This window comes from Chaetodon trifascialis, chromosome 19, assembly GCF_039877785.1.
Source record: "Chaetodon trifascialis isolate fChaTrf1 chromosome 19, fChaTrf1.hap1, whole genome shotgun sequence".
In the NCBI taxonomy this organism is placed as follows: domain Eukaryota; kingdom Metazoa; phylum Chordata; class Actinopteri; order Chaetodontiformes; family Chaetodontidae; genus Chaetodon; species Chaetodon trifascialis.
In genome coordinates, this window is record NC_092074.1 from 1130573 (window position 1) to 1153774 (window position 23202).

Here is a 23202-nt window from a genome sequence, read left to right on the forward strand (position 1 = left end):
TTACTGCTGACAATGTGGACAAGTTAATTTTTCTGGCAAAAAATATGAAGGTTGAGTAAAACTGAACAGGGCTTCATGCTGGAACTATTATTGCTGCACTTTACTTGTTGAAAAGTTTTGTTAAAAGCTGTTTACAAGGAATTTATTTTTTTAATAATATTTCATACATTTGCTGTTTATTTGAGAATTTTATTTAAATTATTACCAGGCAGCACTTTGCATTTATTTCATTTTCCTGTTTGTATAAAACAGTAAGTTGTTACAGTAATTCGTTGTTTACAAATAATAAACACCCAAATGAACAACAAGAAAATTTAGGTTTTGCATTTTGTTCCCATACTGTATCGAAAATGAACCGAACCATGACCTCAAAACCGAGGTACGTATCGAACCGAGATTTTTGTGCATCGTTACACCCCTAATAGCGCCAAATCACAACAAAAGTTGTCTCAGGACACTTTCCATATAGAGCTGGTACAGGCCGAGCTCTTTTATCTACAAAGACCCAACAATTCCCTCATGAGCAAGCACTTGGCGACAGCGGCGAGGGAAAAATTCCTTTTAACAGACAGAAACCTCAGGCAGAACCAGGCTCTGGGTGGGCGGCCATCTGCCTCGACCTCAGAAATGCGGTCAGATAGAGAGAGAGAGACAGACAGACAGAGAGAGATGGACAGAAACAATGACACAGTAACAATGAAAGTGGATGTAATAACAGTAGTAGTAATTGTAGTAGATGTCAGGCAGGGCCATGGCAGGAGACGCAGCTGTAATTCACAATCCAGATTCAGCCGCTATCCACGGGAACCTGCGAGACGACAAAGCACAGAGACTCCAGGGAAGGAGCTAAGTTAGTAATATGCCATCATTAACATGTACAAACTGAGAGCGATCTGACAAGTAGGATTTAAACCAGCTTGGCGCAGTTCCCTTAATGCCAATGAAGTGTCTCTGCAATAGGATACCATGGTCAATGGTGTCAAATGCAGCACTAAGATCCAATAAGATTAGCACAGAGACAAATCCTTTATCAGATGCAATTAGAAGGTCATTTGTAACTTTAACCAGTGCTGTCTCTGTGCTATGATGCACTCTAAATCCTGACTGGAAATCCTCAAATAAAGTATTTTTTGTAGAAAGTTGCACAGCTGATTAGCAACTGCTTTCTCAAGAGTTTTTGAGAGACAGGGAAGGTTAGATATCGGTCTATAGTTGGCTAAAACCCCTGGATAAAGAGTAGGCTTTTTAAGTAGAGGTTTTATTACAGCTACTTTAAAGGACTGTGGTAAATAGCCTGTTAATAAAGACAGATTGATCATGTCTAATACGGAAGAGTCAATTAAAGGTAAAACTTCCTTAAGCAGCTTAGTCGGGATGGGGTCTAAAATACAGGTTGATGATTTTGATGATGAAATTATTGAAATTAGTTGGTGAAGGTCGATGGGTGTAAAACAGTCTAAAACTGCGACACGAACAACAGTTTCTACGATTTCTGTTTTTGAAGACAAAACAGTACCAGTTGACGGCAGGAGCCGATGAATTCTGTCTCTAATAGTTAGAATTTTATCATTAAAGAAGCTCATGAAGTCATTACTGTTCAGAGCTAAAGGAATACATGGTTGAACAGAATTATGGCTCTCTGTCAGCCTGGCTACAGTGCTGAAGAGAAACCTGGGATTGTTCTTATTTTCCTCTATTAGTGCAGAGTAATAGGCTGTCCAAGCACTGCGAAGGGCTTTCCTGTATATTTTAAGACTGTCTTGCCAGGCGGACTGAAATTCTTCCAAATTGGTAGAACGCCATTTCCTTTCTATTTTTTTGTGAGATTCGGGTTTGAGGAGTATACCATGGAGCTAACCTCCTCTGTTTAATTATCTTTTTTAGGTGAGCAACAGAGTCAAGTGTCATACACAATGAACATGTAGCACTGTCAACCAGGTAGTCAATTTGGGATGGACTAAAGTTAGCATAGGAGTCCTCTGTTGTATTGAGACATGGCAATGAATTAAATCCTGATGGGATCATATTCTTAAATTTAGCTACAGCACTGTCAGATAGGAGTCTGGTATAAGAATTTTTGCCTACAGGCTGGTAGTCTGGTAATGTGAATTCAAAAGTTATTAAATGATTGTCCCATAAAAGAGGATTCTGTGAGGAGACTATTAAGTCTTCAATTTCAATGCCATATGTCAGAACAAGGTCGAGGGTGTGGTTAAAACAGTGAGTCGGTTCATGTACATTCTGGCGGAAGCCTACTGAGTCTAATACTGAGATAAATGCAGTGCTAAGGCTGTCATTATCAACGTTGACATGTACATTAAGGTCACCTACAATAATTACTTAATCTTCTTTAAGAACTAAACCTGATAGAAACTCAGAGAACTCAGCTATAAATTCGGAGTAAGGACCAGGAGAGCGGTATACTATAACAAATAAAACTGGCTGCACTGTTTTCCATTTTTCATGAGAAAGAGTGAGAACAAGGCTTTCCAATGAGTTATAGTCGAGTTTAGGTTTGGGGTTGATTAAAAGGCTTGAGTCAAAAATGGCTGCAACTCCACCTCCTCGGCCTCTGCCTCGAGGAATGGGAGTATTAATATGGCTCGTAGGAGTAGCTTCATTTAGGCTCACATACTCTTCAGGGCACAGCCAGGTTTCAGTCAGACATAATAAATTAATAATATGGTCTGATATTAACTTACTAAAACAGCTTTAGAGGACTGTCGCGGGGCTCTCCTTTCACTCTCCAAAAAAAAACTGGGAAAAACACAGGCGTAGTCGGGAAGATACTTGGTTGGTGTGATTTAATTGTCGGCCTCCCAAGGTGCAAACAGTGGTATTTACAAACAGTGAAAAACAGGCAAAAAGAGAATAGATCAATGTTCAAACAATGTTCTAAAAAAAGAAAAAAAGTTCTACAGTAACTCAGCAAATCAAATCTCAGCATATAGACTGGAGATCAAGCAGTTGTTACCTTCTGTGTAACCAAGACAAGACTCTTCATCCAGGGCCAAGCAGCCTCCTTTTAAACCAATTGCCCCTCCCACTAGGCTCGGTATGCACATAAAAAAAAACATATTCAGCATTTTCTTTAACCATATCCATATTTATAACCTCCAACTCCCACTATAAATAGAGCAAAAATAGCATTTATTTTCATAAATGTTCCCCTTCAACCATCACCAGTTATTCACAACAAAATTAACTTTACAAACAAAAAAATAATAACGTAGGTCACATGATCATAAAAACGCGCGAGGACAGACTATTTAATGAAGCACTAGGTTACGCCCCTGTTTGGCCAACCAAACTCAGACAATGTGAGACAGCAGGATGCATATGCAGCACACTTCCACATGGTAAGTGATATAATGGCGGTGTGAATACATATGTGAATATATATGAACAGAGGTAGAACTACCAAGTGTGCACCCTTGGCTGCGCTACAGAAACAGAGGAGAAAAAGGGAATGGCTATGGGATATTTTAATTACTTTTTGAAAGACGGAGGAAGTGAGCAGGGACTTGTGAATGAGAGCGTTTGCGTGCGTGCCTATGTGTGTGCGTGTGTGAGCGCGCTGCCCAGCGTCAGTGACGGAGCCGCTCCGTCACAAGGACAGAGATCTGATGTTAAGGAGTCCACATTTAATTCTCCTATCTTGTTGTACAATTTTAGTGGTTGTTTTAATTTTATTAGATTTTTATCTTTAACTCCTCTTCTCTGTACTTTTGGTTTTCTTAGTTTACATGGCTGGGGGCAGACACAGTCTCTCTGGAGTGTTGGGTGGGGAACTGCTCTAATGGAAGCGCAGAGAAGTGTGTAGGACTGCAGCTCTGCCTTCTGGTCTCAACTCTGAGTTGTCAGGGGTTAGGTTCATAAAAAAAAATCAGTAAGATTTCTAGAGATGAGAGCTGCTCCCTCCAAAGTGGGATGGATGCCGTCTCTCCTAATCAGACCAGGTATTCCCCAGAAAGTCTGCCAATTATCAATGAAGCCCACACCGTTTGCTGGACACCACCTCGACACCCAGCGAATGAATGATGACATACAGCTAAACATGTCATCACTGGTAAGATTTGGCAGGGGTCCAGAGAATCTACGGAGTCCGACATCGTCTTTGCATATGTACACACCGATTCCACATAAATTTTAGTGACCTCCGATTGGTGTAACCGTAACCGCCGACATGAATAACAATCTTACTGTATTTACGCTTATCCTTGGCCAGCAGTTTCAAATTTGATTCGACGTTGCCCGCTCTGGCCCCCGGCAGGCATTTGGCTATGGTCGCTGGTGTAGCTATCTTTATGTTTCTCAAAATGGAGCTACCAATAATCAGAGTTGGTGTCTCAGTGGGTGTGGCGCTGAGTCGGGAGAACCTGTTAGAAACATGAAGTGGTTGATGGTGAACAGTGGGCTTCAGCTTGGGACTATGCTTCTTTCAAGCAGTCACCCAGCCTCCCTGATTTCCTGGCTGCTTGGGAGCTGTGGAGGGACAGCTAGTCGGAGCTGCACTTGGTCGGTCCACACAGGCTACGGAGGCCTGGCTAACTACAGATAATGGTTTGGTTTCCATGGTGCGGTGCCGAGCTTCCAATTCACTAAGCCTCGCCTCCAACTAGGGCTGGGCGATATTGAGATAAAACATTATCGCGATATGTTTCTGCTGTATCTCGATATTCGATATATATCTCAATATCTATGCAAGGGAAACACCCCCCCCCCCCCCCCCCCAAAAAAAACGCGTCAAATTAAATTTAGCAAGGTTTTTTTTTTTATTGAAGTGCAAACAGGTAGGCAGCCAAGTGCCGAAGAGCTAGTCAGGTACTAGAAACAAAGTGCTTGTGCACCATTTTTAACATTATAAAACCAAGGAAGTAGCAAGTATTATTTTATTTCAATTGTAAATATAAAAATAAGATAAGACAAAAAAAAATCCCTCATTTTGTAGCCAAGTGCCTAGAGGTAGATAGGTACTAATAATAAAGTGCTTATGTACCTTCTTTTTTTAACATGAATGATTAAACCAAGGACCATCAAATCAACATAAATCTGAGGGAAGACAGTTATATAGTCCTAAGATTAAAAAAAAAAAAAAAAGATGAGACAAAAAAACCCTTATTTCCTAATTAATGAATTGACTTTAAAAAATAAATAATATACAGTATATTGCCTTCCTTTTCCTTAAAAAAAAAAAACAAAATTCAAACTTCAGATTTCAAAACAAAAACTGTACCTGTGTAACATATTTACATGATTTACAAGATTTTGCGCCAGGAACACCAATCGGTCTACTGTGTCAGGCTTAAGTGATGCCCTTTGACATGTAACAATATTTCCACTGCATGAGAAAATCCTTTCTGAAGGACTGCTAGTGGCAGGCACGCATAGGTACTTGCGTGCAAGGTTGCTCAATGCTGGATAGGCAGCCTCATGGTCCCACCACCATCGTAGAGGGTCTGCCTTACTATCCAAGCACACTGACTGCATATAGCTTGAGAGCTCATTCTGAATGGCCTCACGAGGTGCATAGGCAGTGGAGGGGGTTATATTTTGCTCGAAGAAGCTGGCCAGGGTCTTCCTCTTCTTTGGAACAGGGGCCGCCGGATCTGCCATGGCACTCTGTTCTCCAACAGACTGTGGCCTGGCTTGGTTTGGCGCCGCAGCAGACTGTGGCCTGGCTTGGTTCGGAGCTGCACCAGCAAGCAACTCCTCTGCTTCAAAGATGACCCTCTCCTTCACTGCAGCCAGCTTCTCATTGCAGACATATGTCCCCCGAAACCGGGGGTCGACAAAGGACGCAATGTCCAGTAAATCGGAGGTGGAGGGCTCGGAGTATTTTTCATTCAGGTAAGTGAGGATGGTGTGGCGGATGGTGTTCGCCAGCTCACCGTCACCTTCCTGGGGCTCAAGGAGCTTGCTGTTGAAGAGATGCAGCACGGGTCGCACGTAAGACAGGGTGACGTACCCCTCCCCAGATAACGCGTCAGTAAACTCCTGGAGGGGCTTCAGCGCTCTCTGGATCGTCTCCAGGACTTCGATGTCTTGCCAGGTCAGGACTATCGGCCTTATTTTTTTATCTCCAGAGAGGACTTTGGCGAGTGCCCTCTCTTGCTCAAGCACTCGTTCCACCATTTGGAGACGAGAACCCCACCGTGTTGGTGACTCTGTGATGAGCTGGTGGGGTGGCAAATTCATTTGAACCTGTGCTTCGGCCAGCTCCCTCCTCCGTTTCCAGCTGTAGGAAAATGCGGCCACGTTTTTCTTGCAAACGTTAATGGCCCGTGTGATCTTGGAGTTTTGCATACCATGTCCTGTAAACACAGAAAAAGCACACATCAAATTGATTGTTTTTAAATATAGATTAATAGATCCTCAATTCATGAATTTTCGTGTTTTGTGACTGTAGTACATTTTATATGTGTGTATGTGTGTATAGTGTTTCTTTGATTTAACATGGCACATTATTCTGCATCGTTTTTTTTTTTTGTTTTTTTTTTTAGAAATACTACAGTAATTTATAACAAACATCAAAATGCAAATGTGCTTCAGAAGCAACGCCACCTTCACGACCCACCCAAATATTTCAGAGAGAGCGAGAGAGAGAGAGAAAGAATTAAAACTCACCGATCGCCAAATGCAGCCTGTGCCCAAAACACTGCATCCTCAGCCACTGCTTGGTCTGCACGGCTCTGACAATGTTGGATCCGTTGTCGGTGGTTATGGCCACGGGATTTGGATTCAACATCCATGTCGTCGTCACGTCACCGAAGGCCTCCGCAATGTTTTCTCCGGTGTGGTCTTGTGGGAAATAGGTTGTCTGAAGGCAAGCACTTTTAATCTCCCACTCGACGATGTAATGGATTGTTACACACATGTACGGCTCACACGTCCTGCTGCTCCACATGTCTGTAGTTAGGGCATAGTGGCCGACTGTTGCCAGATCAGCAGCAAGGCGCGCTCTCTCTCTTGTGTACATTCAGGGAAGTTCCTGTCTCGCAAAAAAGTGACGGCTAGGGAGATTGTATCTGGGGTCAAGCGTTTTTAGCATCCGTATGAAGCCCGGTTGCTCAACGATCGCTGTGGGCGTCATGTCTTTTGCTATATGAAAGGCAATGGACTCCATAATGCTGACCCACCTTGCACTTGTTTTTTCATAGGGTAGACACCGGGGTAACGATGTTTGGAGTGTTGTCTGTTGTGTCTTCTTAGAAGTGGTGGTGGGTGTGCCCGCTAGGTGCAGCCTTGCACACTCTTCGTATAAGAGTTTGTGGTGGTACTGCAAATGCTTGAAGAGGTTCGTGGTGCTCGATGAATTGGATGGCACCAATTTCTTGCATTCTCTGCAAAATGCATCTTTCTGCTCCTCATCTGACTGTTTAAACCCGAAGTATCGCCATATAATGGAGCCGTTTGTCCTTTTCTTTGCTACGAATTCTGTCGTGCCGTCTTCTGTGGGCGCCACCATGTTGAATGAGTTAACAACACACACACGCCGCTTACACGCAGGGGGAGGGGAGGACAGCTCCACAGCAGTGAAGGGGGAAAAAGCAGAGAGGCGAAATCTTTTACGTTTAGAGCATTATCTCGAGATATTCGATATGCCAAAATATTTCTCGACTTCATAAAACTTCTCGAGAAATCGCAAATCTCGATTTACCGCCCAGTCTTACCTCCAACTCACCAAATAGACTACATTTATTACACGTACAGTCCTGCTCACCATTATTGGCACCCATGAAGTTAAAGTACATAATGTGGAATATCTTCAAAAAAACATGAATCAAGTGAAACATTTTTTTTTTCTATAGAGAACTCTTGTTTGATACAAAAGAGCAAATGATAAACAACAATTAAAAACAAAAAAAAAACTTAAAGCTTGCTGTGTCACTGGTATTGGCACCCTTTGCTGTAAATTAGTATGGAAACACACTGTGACTCACCTTTGGTAAATCACAAATGAGAATCACCTGTGATAAATTGTTTGTGCCCATGTGGCATGAATTAGTCAATGAACGATGACTTGTGTGTTTTAAAAAGCCATCTGTCATTCCCTGTTCCCTTGTCACAATGGTGAAGACAAAGGAGCTGTCTGAGGACATCAGAAGTGTGATAATTCGCAAACACAAGACCTCCAAGGGGTATAAGGCCATCTCCAAAGACCTTGGTATCCCTGTTTCAACAGTGCGGAATGTTGTTAAGAAGTTTCAGAAGCATGGAACTGTCAAGAACCTCCCTGGACATGGGGGGAAGAGAAAAATTGATGAGAGAAGTCTTTGAAGGTTGGTGCGAATGGTGGAAAAAACACCACGGCAAACATCCAAAGACCTGAAGGCCAACCTGGAACAGTCTGGGGTTACGGTTTCAACAAGTACCATACGCTGCACACTAAACCAAACAGGGCTTTATGGGCGAAGGCCAAGGAAGACACTATTGCTGAGGCAAAGACAAAAAGGAACGACTAAGCTTTGCCAAAAAGCACCTGGACAAACCACAATCCTTCTGGGTAAATGTTCTGTGGACAGATGAAACAAAAATAGAGCTTTTTGGCAATGCACAACAACAGTTTGTTTACAGACGGCACAATGAAGGATACAAGGAAAAGAACACCCTACCAACAGTTAAGCATGGTGGAGGATTCATAATGCTGTGGGGTATGCTGCATCTGGTACTGAAGGCCTTGACCGTATCACAGGAATCATGAAATCAGGGAATTATCAAGACATTTTAGAGCGAAATGTCCTACCCAGTGTAAGAAAACTTGGTTTGAGTCAACGATCATGGGTCTTCCAGCAAGACAATGACCCAAAGCACATATCCAAAAGCATGCAGGAATGGTTGAAAAGGAAAAAATGGACTGTTTTAAAATGGCCAGCAATGAGTCCTGATCTCAATCCGATTGAAAATCTTTGGTATTGTGAGTGTGGTCGTTTTTGCAGTAAGAGGTCAGGAGATATTCTGTCTTCAGTTAAGGATATTTATTAACACACTGATAAAATAGAGAACATGTACATGGATCTGTCTTTTGGGAAATCGCAGTCTGCAAGCAGTTAGCTGCAACCACCCACCAGAATGAGAATGCCTGACTTACGATTATACAAAGTTTGAAAAAGAAATGTGCAGCTAACTTTTTTTTTTTCGGGATTGCTATTTGTTTTGGAGCCCTCTGCTTCTTCTTTCAGATTAGTTTTAACCTCTCCCAAAGTTCAAGAGGGTGGTTGTGTGGGTACACAATGTGTCAGGTGGTGCCAGACAGCCCCTGCTTTACCTCTCACTTGAACAGCATGAGACATGACCTCTGTTACTTGGTAAGGGCCTGTCCACCTGGGATCCGTCCACTTTCTTTTGTGAACTTTCACTCGTACCCAATCACCAACCTGAACCACGGGCGTAACTTCCGTAGTTGTTGTGGTTGCCTCAGGCTTGGCCAACTGCACCTGTTCAGACAAAGCTCGGATCAAATTAGTCAGTGCAGTCATATAGTCATCACAGGATACTTGCCAGACATCCAGAGGGGGCATATGACCTCCTCTCTGGGTGGACCGGGCATGGGCCTGCCTGTAAGCAACTCATGTGGAGTCAGGTGTGTCTTGACTCCAGGTGAGGTCCGCATGGACATAAGTGCCAGAGGGAGTGCATCTACCCACGTTAACTTAGTCCCATGACATGTCTTTGCTATCTCTCTCTTGAGCGTCTGATTGACTCGTTTCACCAAGCCTTGTGATGCTGGATGATAGACTGCTCCAAATCTGTGTGTGATGCCAAGCACTTCTGCCAGGTTTTTGTTGTTGAAGTGGGATCCATTGTCAGATCTAATACTCCTTGGTATTCCATACCTGGGAATGAGTTCGTTCTTCAGCCACTTTATCACTGTGCTGGCGGATTCATTCTTACATGGCATGGCTTCTACCCACTTGGAGAATCTGTCCACCATCACTAGTAGGTATCTGTAGCCTTTCACACAGTTGTCAGCACCCATGTCGGTGAAATCAATGGTAATGTCCTGGAATGGGGCCTCTGGTACAGGAAACTTTCCCATCGGGCACTTGTATGGTTGCTTGGGATTGTAACCATTGCATGTGACACAGTCAGTTATGTAGTTATCTACCAGCGCAGTCATATGTGGGTGCCACCACAGTGCCTCTATGTTGGCTTGAGTTCTCCTTTTCCCTTCGTGCGTCAGCCCGTGTGCCTGTCTCATCAGCAGGTTGCATAGTCTCGCTGGAGCTACTATCCTTCCATCATGAGCTCTCCAGATCCCACTTTCCGTCTTGGTGGCTCCTTTTCTGCTCCACTCACTCTGTTCATAGGCTCCTGCATGTTCTTGAATTTTCACTATGTCTTCTTCTGTCAGTTCAGGGAGCTGAGTTTCTATCAGCACCATTTGTTTTGGCGTATAACCTCCTGCTGCTTTAGCCACAGCATCGGCTACATTATTTCCTTCAGCCACTCGGGTGTCTAACTTTTGGTGTCCTTTGCATTTCATTACTGCTACGGCCGACGGTAGGGAGACAGCGTGTATGAGTTTCTCTAGGTGAGTTCGGTGTTTCACAGGGGTGTTTGCTGTTGTCAGAAAGTTCCTTCTTACCCACTGTGGTCCAGCCACATGTACTGCTCCATGTCCGTATGCTGAGTCAGTGTATACGTTAACTCTTTTTCCTTCAGCCAGTTCCAGGGCCTTGGTCAAGGGAATGATCTCAGCAAACTGGGCTAATGCTGGTTGTGGGATGATGCCTTGGTCTCTCGTCTGATGTTGTCCAGTAAGTGGGTTCTGTTCCACTACTGCGTATGAGGCCACATTTCCTTCTTGTCCTTTGTAGCAACATCCATCCGTGAACAGAGTGAGGTCTGGGTTATCCAGGGGCTCTGTCTCCAGGTCTGACCTGAGTTTGATGTCTCTTTTGGCAATTTCGGCGCAGTCATGTGGCTGGGATGGATCGGTGTCCAGTCCACTTGCCATGTTGATGCCTCCAGTGTTGTAGCTGATGTGTGGTTGTAGTAGTAGCTCTGAGATTTTGGTTTTTCTGGCTGTAGAGAACGTGAATGTACTGGAGGCCAGAAATGCTACTACTCCATGGGTGGTGTTGATTTTTAGCTCATGGCACATCACAATGTGGCTTGTTTTGCTGATTGCCTTTGCCAGAGCTGCTAGATATCTTGCACATCCTGCTTGTCCTGTTTCCATATTGTCCAGCTTTGAGCTGTGGTGGTACATCAGCACTCTCCTTTCCACAGCCATTTTTCTTCTCATTTGTTCAGTTTCTGCTGGCGTAGAAGGATGTGGTTGTTTTGGGAGAATTCTTCCTTGAAACTCTCCCATCACAAAGCCATTCATTTCTGTTTCTGTGTTTTTCCAACCATCTGGGTCATTGGTCAGCAGATCAGGGTCAATACAATTACTGTCTCTCAGGTCTTTGAGCTTATCCTCATCCTCTGAATCCTCCTCTTCGCTCACCCAGTTATCTTCATCTTGTTCCTCTTCTGCAGCTGGCCACCACTGATAGGCCCCAGCTGCCTCTGTTATCAGTGGTGAGGGTGTGTGTTGGCCTTCAATGCTGTCCTCACTGTGGTTACTTCTCTGTAAGGCTGTGTTTGTTAAACTGGATGAGCTTTTCCGTCTTTTCTTTGTTTTTTCTTCCAGTTCTTTGATTGTCTGGCGTTTCCTGGTTTCATACTCCACTCTTCTAGCAGCCTCTTGTTCAAAGTCTTCCACTCTGTCCTTTAAATTCACATTTCCTCCTTTCACCAGTCTCGTCTGATTCAGGGAGAGATCCTGCACCTGTCGGCCAATGTCATCAATTCTTGTTGTATTTATCTGAAGTATTTCCTTTACGGTGTCAGCCACTTTCATCATCTCGTCACAGACTGCATGTGTCTGCAGGTTTGCTGGGGTCTCTAAATCCAATACTCCTCCTTTAACTTCCACCATCGGCGCTTGGATCAGTGAGGCTGTAGGTCTGTCATCCTCCTGTGGATACGGTGGCGGTGGAGCCCCGGCTCTTGGCAACTGTGGATACAGCCCTGTTGTTGCAGTTAGAGGTCCTCCGCTAGCCTCCGTTTCCTTTTCCCGGCGTCTCTGATTTTTCTTCTTAATCTCTGTCATGAGCTTACACATGGCCATTGTCATTGCATGCTGATCTTTTTTCTTTCTCATTTTACTGTGTGCTGATCCCTACGTCTTTTTTCCACTGGATTCCCACTCTCTGTGCACAGCCTTCGCCTCTCCGTCAGCCATGGTGACCAAACACATAATCACATTATTACTTGGCAAAGTAGCTTCAGGTTCTTTTGAAATGAGACCTTTCTTTTCCCACTTCTCCCACATCTGTACGGCTCCTTTTTCAACTTGACCTTGACTTTTTTCTTCAGCACTTCTCACCACCTCTCTTATAACCCACTCTCTCATTTCCCCCAGAGTTTGCACTTTCTCCATTTTCTTTACTTACTTACTTACTTGCTTTATTTTATCCCCAATTTTCTATTCACTAGCACTCCGTCCAGCACTCGTGTCCAGGCTGACCTTTAATTATACAGCACACAGAGATAAATGAACACTCAATCCTTTCCCAGTGGCCAGTCAGTTTGTATGGAGTTCACCTGAGCAACTGACCCCGATACCACTGGTACTCCCCCACGGCAGCCAGTCAGTTTGTATGGAGTACACCCGAGCAACTGACCCATAGAGCGACCACAGAGCAGGCCTTGGGTTGACACCGTTAGGTTTCCAGCCTCTGGGTAGACTTGTGTTATCACCGTTAGGTTTCCGTCTACCACTTGGAGATTTCTCTCTCTCTTTAGTCACTCTGACACTGCTGGTATCTTAAACAATCCCCAATGAAAAACAATTTGTAATAATAATAAAATGAAATAAAATAAAAAGTACAATAAAATGAAATAAGACAAAGGAGAAAACAATTTCAAACAAAAATACAATAAAAATGAAAAAACTATCCCTAATGAAAGAAATTAAAAAACAATCCCCAGTGCACTTTTATTGCTTTTCTTCTCTTTTCTCTTTAGGCCTCTTTATCTCTTTATCTCAGTTCAGTATTTCTCTTAACACAGATGTCTCAGTTCAGTATTTCTTTTAACCCCAATTTAACTTGGATAAGCATAACATTCAGCATGGGGCCGGACTTCAGTGTCGGACCTTTTTTACAAAACATTCATGTTCAAACCATGTCAGAAGTTTACACAATTATCCGCACTATTGAATGCTTTATACCCGAACAGAACTGGCCCGTTTGCTGCAGGCTTTTGGACACTCTATTGGTATACTTTCAAATCAGCTCCATGATTACTTGCACTAAGCGCTATAGAAGGGCATTTCACCGGTCACTGATTCTACTCTTTTTTTCTCAACCAACGTTTCTGCCGGGATTTACAGAAAGCACTCTCATGCATCCAATTTTAATCATGACATCTCTTTTTCATCTCACAGTTCTCTTTTCATCTCATAGTTCTCTTATTATTCACTTTCACTTTTTTCTTATTGTACTTTAACCCCAGCATAGGTCTATTTTACCAGTGTTCTCTTCAACTTCATTGCTTATAATCTATTACTACAATATTTTGACTCTATGTTCTTACCTCTCAATCACTCACATAAATTTAGTCATATGCCAAATGCAGAAATTTGGTATAAAAACAACAGGTTTTCTGCTTACCTTTCTTAAAGCGGCCGCGTTGTGAGTGATGAGAAGTCAGGGCAGGGAGTCCGCCCCCACTGGGAAAAAATCCAGTCCAGGACGTGCCAAAAAATCCTGGTCCTCTCTGCAATCACGTCGGGGTCACCATTTTGTGAGTGTGGTCGTTTTTGCAGTAAGAGGTCAGGAGATATTCTGTCTTCAGTTAAGGATATTTATTAACACACTGATAAAATAGAGAACATGTACATGGATCTCAGTCTTTTGGGAAATCGCAGTCTGCAAGCAGTTAGCTGCAACCATCCGCCAGAATGAGAATGCCTGACTTACGATTATACAAAGTTTTAAAAAGAAATGTGCAGCTAACTGATTGGTCAAAACAGGTGGTGATCATCGTGGTTTAGACTTCAGTGCCCTCTCCCTGGTCCACAGGCTGGTCCCAGCCTGTTGGCACACGACCCATCCAATCCATAGGAGGCAGCACCCTGAAAGAGAAGATAGCTAGACCCCCCTCTATATGTAAATTATGTGTTACCTGACAGGAGATATCTTAAGTTTCGTTTTCTGTGTTTTCTGAGGTTACTGAAGGTCACATTGCCTGTGTGGCTATGTGTGTGCAGCTTATAGTTACTGGAGGGCTTGTTGATTGTATTACTATGTGTATGTAGCTTATTAAGAGATGAGAGTAAATATTTAACTCTAACAGTATGAGCTGAAATCTGCCATTGGGGAAAAGAAACCTGCAAATGCTCAAGAGCTTGAACAATTTGCAAAGAAAGAGTGGGAGAAAATACCAGCTGAGAAGTGCAAGAAGCTTATAGATGGCTACAAGAAACGTTGGAGGCTGTCATCACTGCCAAAGGGTGTGCAACCAAATATTAAAGAGAGGTGCCATTATTGCTGCACATGCTGTTTTTTCTGTTTCTTCTTTGAAACTACAATATGTAAGTTGAAAAAAAAACAATATTCTTTGTTAAATTACATTGGACCTACAATTAAAAGATCCTGATGATATAAATTTGGTACATTTTCATTTATTTCTGAAGATATTGTAGAGGTTATGCAAAAAATGAAGGGGTGCCAATAATGGTGAGCAGGACTGTACCAGTGTCACTAAAGGAGGCACAGGAGTAGCTAAACATCTGACACACCGAGCAGGAGAGGAACAGAGAGAAGCTATCATTACCTGCTAGGCCAAACTGGTGTAGCTATCAGAGCAGACAAGCGTGTAGACTAATAAAATTAACGGTCCCTAAATGGACAGACTTAAGGGTGCTTGAGCAGAACAAATGTTACTTTAAATAGCGAATAATAGGCCACTGTAACAGAAGAGAGCAAATTACACTCAGAAGAGCAAGAGCGACAAACGCACACTGCTACTAACGCAGCAACCAGAAACAGGAAATGAGACAATACGCTTACCTCCAGGAAGCAGCCACAGCAGTAACAGTATCAACATAAACATGAAGCTGGGGAGAGTGCCACAGCTGTGGAAAACATCCTGCATGGTACCAGTGCCAAAGACTCTGCACCCCAAGTGCCTTAACAGCTACATGCTGATGACACTTACATCACGCCTGATGAAGACCCTGGAGAAGCTGGATTTGTCCATCTCCACCCCTGGCAAGCCCATCCACGAACCTGTTACATTTCACCAACCAAACTGACATGGGGGTGGATGTTGCTGTCATCTGCTTCCTTCATAGATCCCTGTCTCACTTGAAAAAGGCTGGGGCCAATCATGTTTTTTAATTTCTACAGCCTACACTTCAGAGGGACAAGTTGAAGCACACAGGGGTGGACCACCACCTCACAGTATGGATCATGAACTACCTCACCAACTGACCACAATATGTGAGGATACAGGACTGTGAGTCTGTCATCATTGTCTGTAGCATAGGGGAACAGTCCTGGCTTCCTTCCCCTTCCCCCTCTACACTGTAGACTTAACTCGCAAATCATAAATGCCACCTGCAGAAGTTCTGACAACTGTAATTGTTGGCTTCATCACAGATATGCACAACAGGGAGAACACAGAACTGACCCAGGGACCTGTGGACTATACAGGGAAAACCAGAACAGCTGGTGGTGAACTTCTGCAGGTGTAAACACTCTCCTCCTACACAAGTAAACATCCAGGGAATGGACATTGAGTTGGTAGACTCTTACAAGTATCTGGGTTTTCATCTGAATAATGAAAAGGACTGGACTGACAACACAAATTCACTATATAATATAAGACAGACCAGAGCAGACTATCTACAGAGGAGATTCAGGTCTTTTGGAGTGCAGGGAGCAATCCTGAGGACTTAAGTGGACTACTTGGCACCAACCATTTTCTATGGAGTGGTCTGCTGGACAGCAGCATCTCGACTGCTGACAGGAAGAGACTTGACACACAGGTGAAGAAAGCCAGCTCTGTCCTGGGATGCCCCTCAACCCAGTGGAGGTGGTGGGAGAAAGGAGGAGCTATCATCCCTGATGGAGAACATTTCAGGACAGAGCAGAACAGTGACAGCATTGAGCAGCTTCTTCAGTCACCAGCTGCTTCACCCGCAGTGTGTGAAGGAAAGATAACCACCAGACCTGTCAACCCTCCTGTTTATCTTTCTTGTATTTTTTTTCCTTTCTTTAAAAGAAAAAAAGTTGGCTGTAACTTTGACTGGAGTATTTAATCAGGGCATCTTTTAAAAACACATTCTGCTTCCCTCACTTTGGCCTTTTAGGTCACAAGAGGAAAAGCTGTAATGTTTTTTTTGTTGTTGTTATTGTTGTTGTTGTTGTTGTTTTAATTTTGGTTATTAACTCCAATCCTCATCATGTATAGCAAATGTGAATTCATTTTCAGAATTTTAACCCTCTAAATACCAGTTGATTCACATAGTTCTACAATGTAGTGTTACACAAAAAATTAATTATTTTCTATTTGATGAATGCCGTGCTAGGGTAGCACGTTGGCACAAGTGGTAACACTGTCACCTCACAGCTAGAAGGTCCCCAGTTCGAAACCCCCTGTTGGCGCTTGTGTCCTCCACCATGTCTTCGGTGCCTGCTGCTCGAGGGAAAAAGGGGGCCTTTCTGTGTGGAGTTTGCATGTTCTCCCCGTGTTTACCCAGGGTTTCCTCCTTAAATAATCCCCACTAAAAACATGCAAGAAGATCACCGCCTGACCAACGGTCATGAAAGAGGATGGGTCCCCGGGCGCGGGTGGCTGGCAACCCACCAATCCTGTTCTGCCAAGGAGGAACAACTGACCAAGATGGGTCAAAAGCGGAGAAAATAATTTCACAATGCATGGCGTGTGCGCAGTCTCCTCCCTGTAACGTGTGCAGTGATTAATAAAAGTAAATCTTTATCTTAATCTTAATGCCAAGTGGATTTTTAATTTTTTGTGGATTATCAGTTTGGGATACGTTAATGATTAACAACAACACTGATTTTGATAGAATATTATTTTTTGTGCAGTTACAAAAAATACAAAAAAATACACCACTTCCCCGCTAGCAACCTTTTAGGTAGAAATAGCAATTATTATTATTATTTTTTTTTTATTTTTTTTTTTTTTTATTATTATTTTGTCATTAACTCCTGTCCTCATCATGTATAGTAAATGTGAATTCATTTTCATAATTTGAACCCTTCAGTCTGAGTACAGTAACAGCACTGTTGCCTTCGCCCGGCCATTGCTGGCGGCTCCTCCGCTTGTTCTGCCCAGGCTGCATTCACCAGAGCACAGCGCTTCGATTTCGGGAGACCGCTGTGCCGCTGCTGCATTAGGCCATCTAATGGTGAAAAAAGAATATGTATAGCCTTCAGCTAGCTGGCAGGCCTTCAGCCATCTCGATTGAGACAGCGTGTCATCGAAGCGAATCATTGTGGCTATGTTGTCTAATTTTGTATAACCGGGAACAAATAAGTGGCTGGGAATAAAGCTCAAAGCTCTGGTGACCAAGAGGCCTACTTGTCTGAGGCTGGAAGTGCAGAGGTGCGCTGCGTCATGGCTTGTCGTCCATGGCTTGCTCCAGGTTGAAATGTGGTTGGAAACATCGTTCCATGTTTGCAGACAGGTAGAAATGTACAGTTCTGGCCCTGGCTAAAGTTTATAGCTTTATTACCAGGCGCAGCTGCGTAAACAAATGGCTGCTACGCTGCGAGTGCTCTTCAACTGCCCGCCACGCCCCATCTGCACACAAACCTGACACCCCCCCCCCATCCTCATCAGCAAAACAGTTGACTGTTTTGCAAACCAAACCACCCCTGAAGCCTGTGCTGGATCTGAACAGAGACTCCTGAATTATCGGTTTCAGCCAGGGTTGCTTTTCGTTGCTGGTAGCCGTTGCACACTGATATTACACACACACACACACATTTCTCAATTCTCATACACACCAGACACTGACATCCATAGTAAAATAGTTTAAGTTGAAGTAATTTATTCCACTGTCCTGCCGTCACTGTTATCCCATTAGTTCAAATGCGGCTTTTATTTCTCACAATATCCATCCATCCATCCATCCATCCATCCATCCATCCATCCATCCATCCATCCATCCATCCATCCATCCATCCATCCATTTTCTCCCGCTTATCTGGGGCCGGGTCGCGGGGGGAGCAGTCTGAGCAGGGACGGCCAGACCTCCCTCTCCCCAGACACTTCCCCCAGCTCTTCCGGGGGGATCCCGAGGCGTTCCCAGGCCAGCTGAGTGACATAGTCACCACAGCGTGTCCTGGGTCTTCCCCAGGGTCTCCTCCTGGTGGGACATGCCTGGAACACCTCCCTAGGAAGGCGTCCAGGGGGCATCCGATAAAGATGCCCGAGCCACCTCAGCTGACTCCTCTCAATGTGGAGGAGCAGCGACTCTACTCTGAGCTCCTCCTGTGTGACAGCTCCTCACCCTATCTCTAAGGGAGCGCCCCGCCACCCTGCGGAGGAAACTCATTTCAGCCGCTTGTATCCGGGACCTCGTTCTTTCGGTCATGACCCAAAGTTCATGACGATAGGTGAGGGTAGGAACGTAGATTGACCGGTAAATGGAGAGCTTCGCCTTTCGGCTCAGCTCCTTCTTCACCACGACGGACCGGTACTGCAGCCGCTGCACCAATCCGCCTGTCAATCTCACGCTCCATCCTTCCCTCACTCGTGAACAGGATCCCAAGATACTTAAACTCCTCCACTTGAGGTAGGAACTCTCCCCCAACCTGAAGGGAGCAAGCCACCTTTTTCCGGTCGAGAACCATGGCCTCGGACTTGGAGGTGCTGACTCTCATCCCAGCTGCTTCACACTCAGCTGCGAACTGCCCCAGTGCATGCTGAAGGTCCTGGCTCGAGGGAGCCAACAAGACAACATCATCTGCAAAAAGCAGAGACGAAATCTGGCGGCTCCCGAACCGAACCCCCACCAGCCCCTGGAGTTCTGTCAATAAAAATGATGAACGGAACCGGTGACAAAGGGCAGCCCTGCCGGAGTCCAACATGCACCGGGAACAGGTCTGACTTACTGCCGGCAATGCGGACCAAGCTCCTGCTCCAGTTGTACAGGGACTGTACAGCCCTCAATAGAGGGCCTCCAACCCCATACTCCCGGAGCGCCTCCCACAGAATGACGTGAGGGACACGGTCGAATGCCTTCTCCAAGTCCACAAAACACATGTGGACTGTTTGGGCAAACTCCCATGAACCCTCAAGCACCCTGTGAAGGGTATGGAGCTGGTCCAGTGTTCCACGGCCAGGACGAAAACCGCATCGTTCCTCCTGAATCCGAGGTTCGACTATCGGCCGGATTCTCCTCTCCAGTACCCTGGAATAGACTTTCCCAGGGAGGCTGAGGAGTGTGATCCCTCGATAGTTGGAACAAACCCTCCAGTCCCCCTTTTTAAAAAGAGGGACCACCACCCCAGTCTGCCAGTCCAGAGGCACTGTCCCCATCTGCCATGCAATGACAAACCTACAACATCCAGAGACTTGAGGTACTCAGTGCGGATCTCATCCACCCCCGGTGCTTTGCCACTGAGGAGCTTGCGAACTACCTCAGTGACTTCAGCCCCGGTGATGGATGAATCGACCTCAAAGTCCCCAGTCTCTGCTTCCTCTACGGAAGACATGACAGTGGGATTGAGGAGATCCTCGAAGTATTCCTTCCACCGCCCGACAATATCCCCAGTCGAGGTCAACAGCTCCCCATCTCCACTGTAAACAGTGTTGACAGAAAGCTGCTTCCCCTTCCTGAGGCGCCAAATGGTTTGCCAGAATTTCCTCGAGGCCAACCAGTAGTCCTCCTCCATGGCCTCCCCGAACTCCTCCCAGACCCGAGTTTTTTCTTCTACAACCGCCCGAGCTGCTGCGCGCTTGGCCTGCCGGTACCCATCAGCTGCCTCAGGAGTCCTATGAGCCAGCCAGGCCCAATAGGACTCCTTCTTCAGCTTGACAGCATCCCTTACTTCCAGTGTCCACCACCGGGTTCGGGGGTTGCCGCCACGACAGGCACCGCCAACTTTACGGCCACAGCTACGGACGGCTGCATCAACAATGGAAGTGGAGAACATGGTCCATTCGGACTCAATGTGTCCAACCTCCCTCGGAATCTGGTCGAAGCTCTCCCGGAGGTGGGAGTTGAAAACCTCCCTGACAGCGGGTTCCGCCAGATGTTCCCAACAGACCCTCAAGGTATGTTTGGGTCTGTCAAGTCTGTCTCGCTTCCTTCCCTGCCAGCGAATCCAACTCACCACCAGGTGGTGATCAGTTGACAGCTCAGCCCCTCTCTTTACCCGAGTGTCCAAGACATACCGCCGAAGGTCAGATGATACGACTACAAAGTCGATCATTGACCTGATGGACACCCTTATGCTTGAACATGGTGTTTGTTATGGACAAACTATGACTAGCACAGAAATCCAATAACAGAACACCACTCGGGTTCAGATTGGGGAGGCTGTTCCTCCCAATCACACCCCTCCAGGTATCACTGTCGCTACCTACGTGAGCATTGAAGTCCCCCAGCAGAACAATGGAGTCCCCGGTTGGAGCACTTTCCAGTACCCCTCCCAGGGACTCCAAGAAGGCCGGGTACTCTGCACTGCTGTTTGGCCCATAGGCCGAAACAACAGTGAGAGACCTATCCCCGACCCGAAGGCGCAGGGAAGCGACCCTCTCGCTCAGCGGGGAGAACTCCAACAGCTCGCCGCCTCTCACCACGGGCAACTCCAGAGTAGAAGGGAGTCCAGCCTCTCTCAAGGAGTTGAGTTCCAGAGCCCAGACTGTGCGTGGAGGTGAGCATGACTATCTCTAGCCGCTACCGCTCAACCTCCTGCCCTAGCTCAGGCTCTTTCCCCCACAGTGAGGTGACATTACATCACGTCCCCATAGCCAGAGTCGTTGTCCAGGGTTTGGGTCGTTGGGGCCCCCGCCCACGACTGCCACCCATATCACATAGCATCGGCCCCTTCTAATCCTTCCTGCAGGTGGTGGGCCTACGGGAAGGCCGGCCCACGTCGCTCCTTCGGGCTGTGCCCGGCCGGGTCCCGTGGCAAGCACCTGGTGGCCGGGACCAGGTGCTTGCCAGCGAGCCCCAACCCCAGGCCTGGCTCCAGGGTGGGGCCCCGGTGACACCAATCTGGGCGACGTACGCTTCCTTTGTTTTTTCTCTGTCATAAGGGGCTTTTGAACCACTCTTAGTCTGACCCGTCACCTAGAACCTGTTTGCCTTGGGAGACCCTACCAGGGGCATTAAGCACCGGACAACATAGCCTCTAGGATCATTCGGGTACTCAAACTCCTCCACCACGATAAGGTGTCGGTTCAAGGAGGAGTCTCTCACAATACCTTCCTGCAAAACATGGGTAGATGGCACCATCTGGTGGATTTTTTTTTTTTTTTTTTTTTTTATGGTGCAGTTTTGAGCCTCTGAATGGCAGGGATACAGAGGAATTAACAGGATTTCACATTTCTGTATTGCAATGGCAGTAGAATGAAAATAATGGTTTCAATGATAGTTAATGTGACCTTAAAGGTCAAAAAGAGGATGGAAGTGGCAATCTTGTTTCCACAGTGCAAAATTTTGTCCACACAGTTTTCGAGCTGTAATTCCAAATTAATTAAAAATACAAAATCTTTGCCAAATTTCATCATCTCAGCACAAGAAATGCCAAAATCCAAGCAAAAAATGTACATTGTAAAGACCTCAAAGGCACGAAGAGTGGGGGCAGTATGTAGAATGTTACCTGTAACATCTAGTGACAAGAAGTCATTCACTCAAACCGCCAGTAAAACAAGGGATGTGTGTGAGAGAGATGGAGTACCTGCCAGAAAGACTTGAACTTAGTATCTTACCAAATCAAGAGCAAGTCATGCTTTTTCTAAAATATGCCACATGGATTTTAGTGTATCACAGAGAAGGAAAAGCTATGTGAGCCATGACAAACATGCCAAGCATAAGCATGCCCAAGAGGCACAGAAACATGCTCCATCCATTTTAATAATCACCCTCTCCAACCAGTTGTTTTACTTGCCAGTAGCTTCTCTCAAAATCACAACTGAAGCATTATGTGTAAGTGATGTGTACATATCCTTCAAGTAATACATACTTAGATTAAGTGCTAAATCTATATGGCCTTTTGTGTTTTCATTTATATAATGCAGGGATGTTCACAGCATTTCACCTTGAACCAGGTATCTGATTCGGACCACCTAATTGTAATCAATTACTACATGTAACAATAAGTTAACGTAATCCTTGTTGCTGTGATATTTTAGAACAAGTGGTTGTCTGGTGGTGTTTTTCCACATACTCGGTGTGTACCCTTGTCTAAATGTAAGGGGTATGTGGACAGCAGTAATGGTGGTGGGACATCCCATCGCCCTTATTTTTAAATCCCAGAGTTGACTAGTAACTCTTTCATGGGCATATGCAGTATGCAGTATTGTTTGTCTGTCAAACAGATTAGAAAAAGTGTAAACCATTCACCATCGAATGCTACCGTCTATGTTTTTAAAAACCATGCTATTATTCTTTGTTAGGTTCAAGCTAGTTTTGTGTACTGATTTGATCTCTGTGTCTTTTCAGGATAGTATGTCCTCAAAAGAGAACACTGCACAGCTAAATAGAGGCAGGACAGAGGAAGACAACACAGGTGAGGATACTCAAATTGAATATCTTTGCTTTTTTATCAGATTGAAAAGACATTTGAAGACATCATGAAAATTGATTTCAAAAATTGGTAACCCATGACTGTGTCCTTAAAGCTCAGTACTATAATTAGCACTATTCCCTCATCCATACCTTAAATGATTCATAGTGCTAATATCCTTATTTATTCATTTATTTATTTCAAACTTTAGTAACTCGAAATGGGAATATAAAAAGAAAAGTCAGAGTGAGAGGCGTCCCATCATCTGTCCCGTTAAGTCAGCAAATGTAAGATGTGACTCATCCATGAGGATTCTGTTTTCATAGATGCTCCATTTGTGTGGTACTCAACTGTAGGGATGAACAACATTCTTCTAGAATGTATTCCTTCATATGGTGTTTTGATAATGGTCGTGGATAGTGCTGTTTAACAA

The 23202-nt window shown here is 44.9% G+C and overlaps 1 protein-coding gene across 2 annotated transcripts in view; it reads left to right on the plus strand.

Moving 5' to 3' along the window:
- hsf2 (heat shock transcription factor 2) overlaps nt 1–23202 on the plus strand; it is a 45594-nt gene that overhangs the window by 21671 nt on the left and 721 nt on the right. For both annotated transcript variants that reach the window (XM_070988162.1, XM_070988163.1), the window contains one exon: nt 22706–22772. In XM_070988162.1, coding sequence (XP_070844263.1) covers nt 22706–22772 — 67 coding nt within the window. The remainder of the gene's footprint in view (nt 1–22705; nt 22773–23202) is intronic.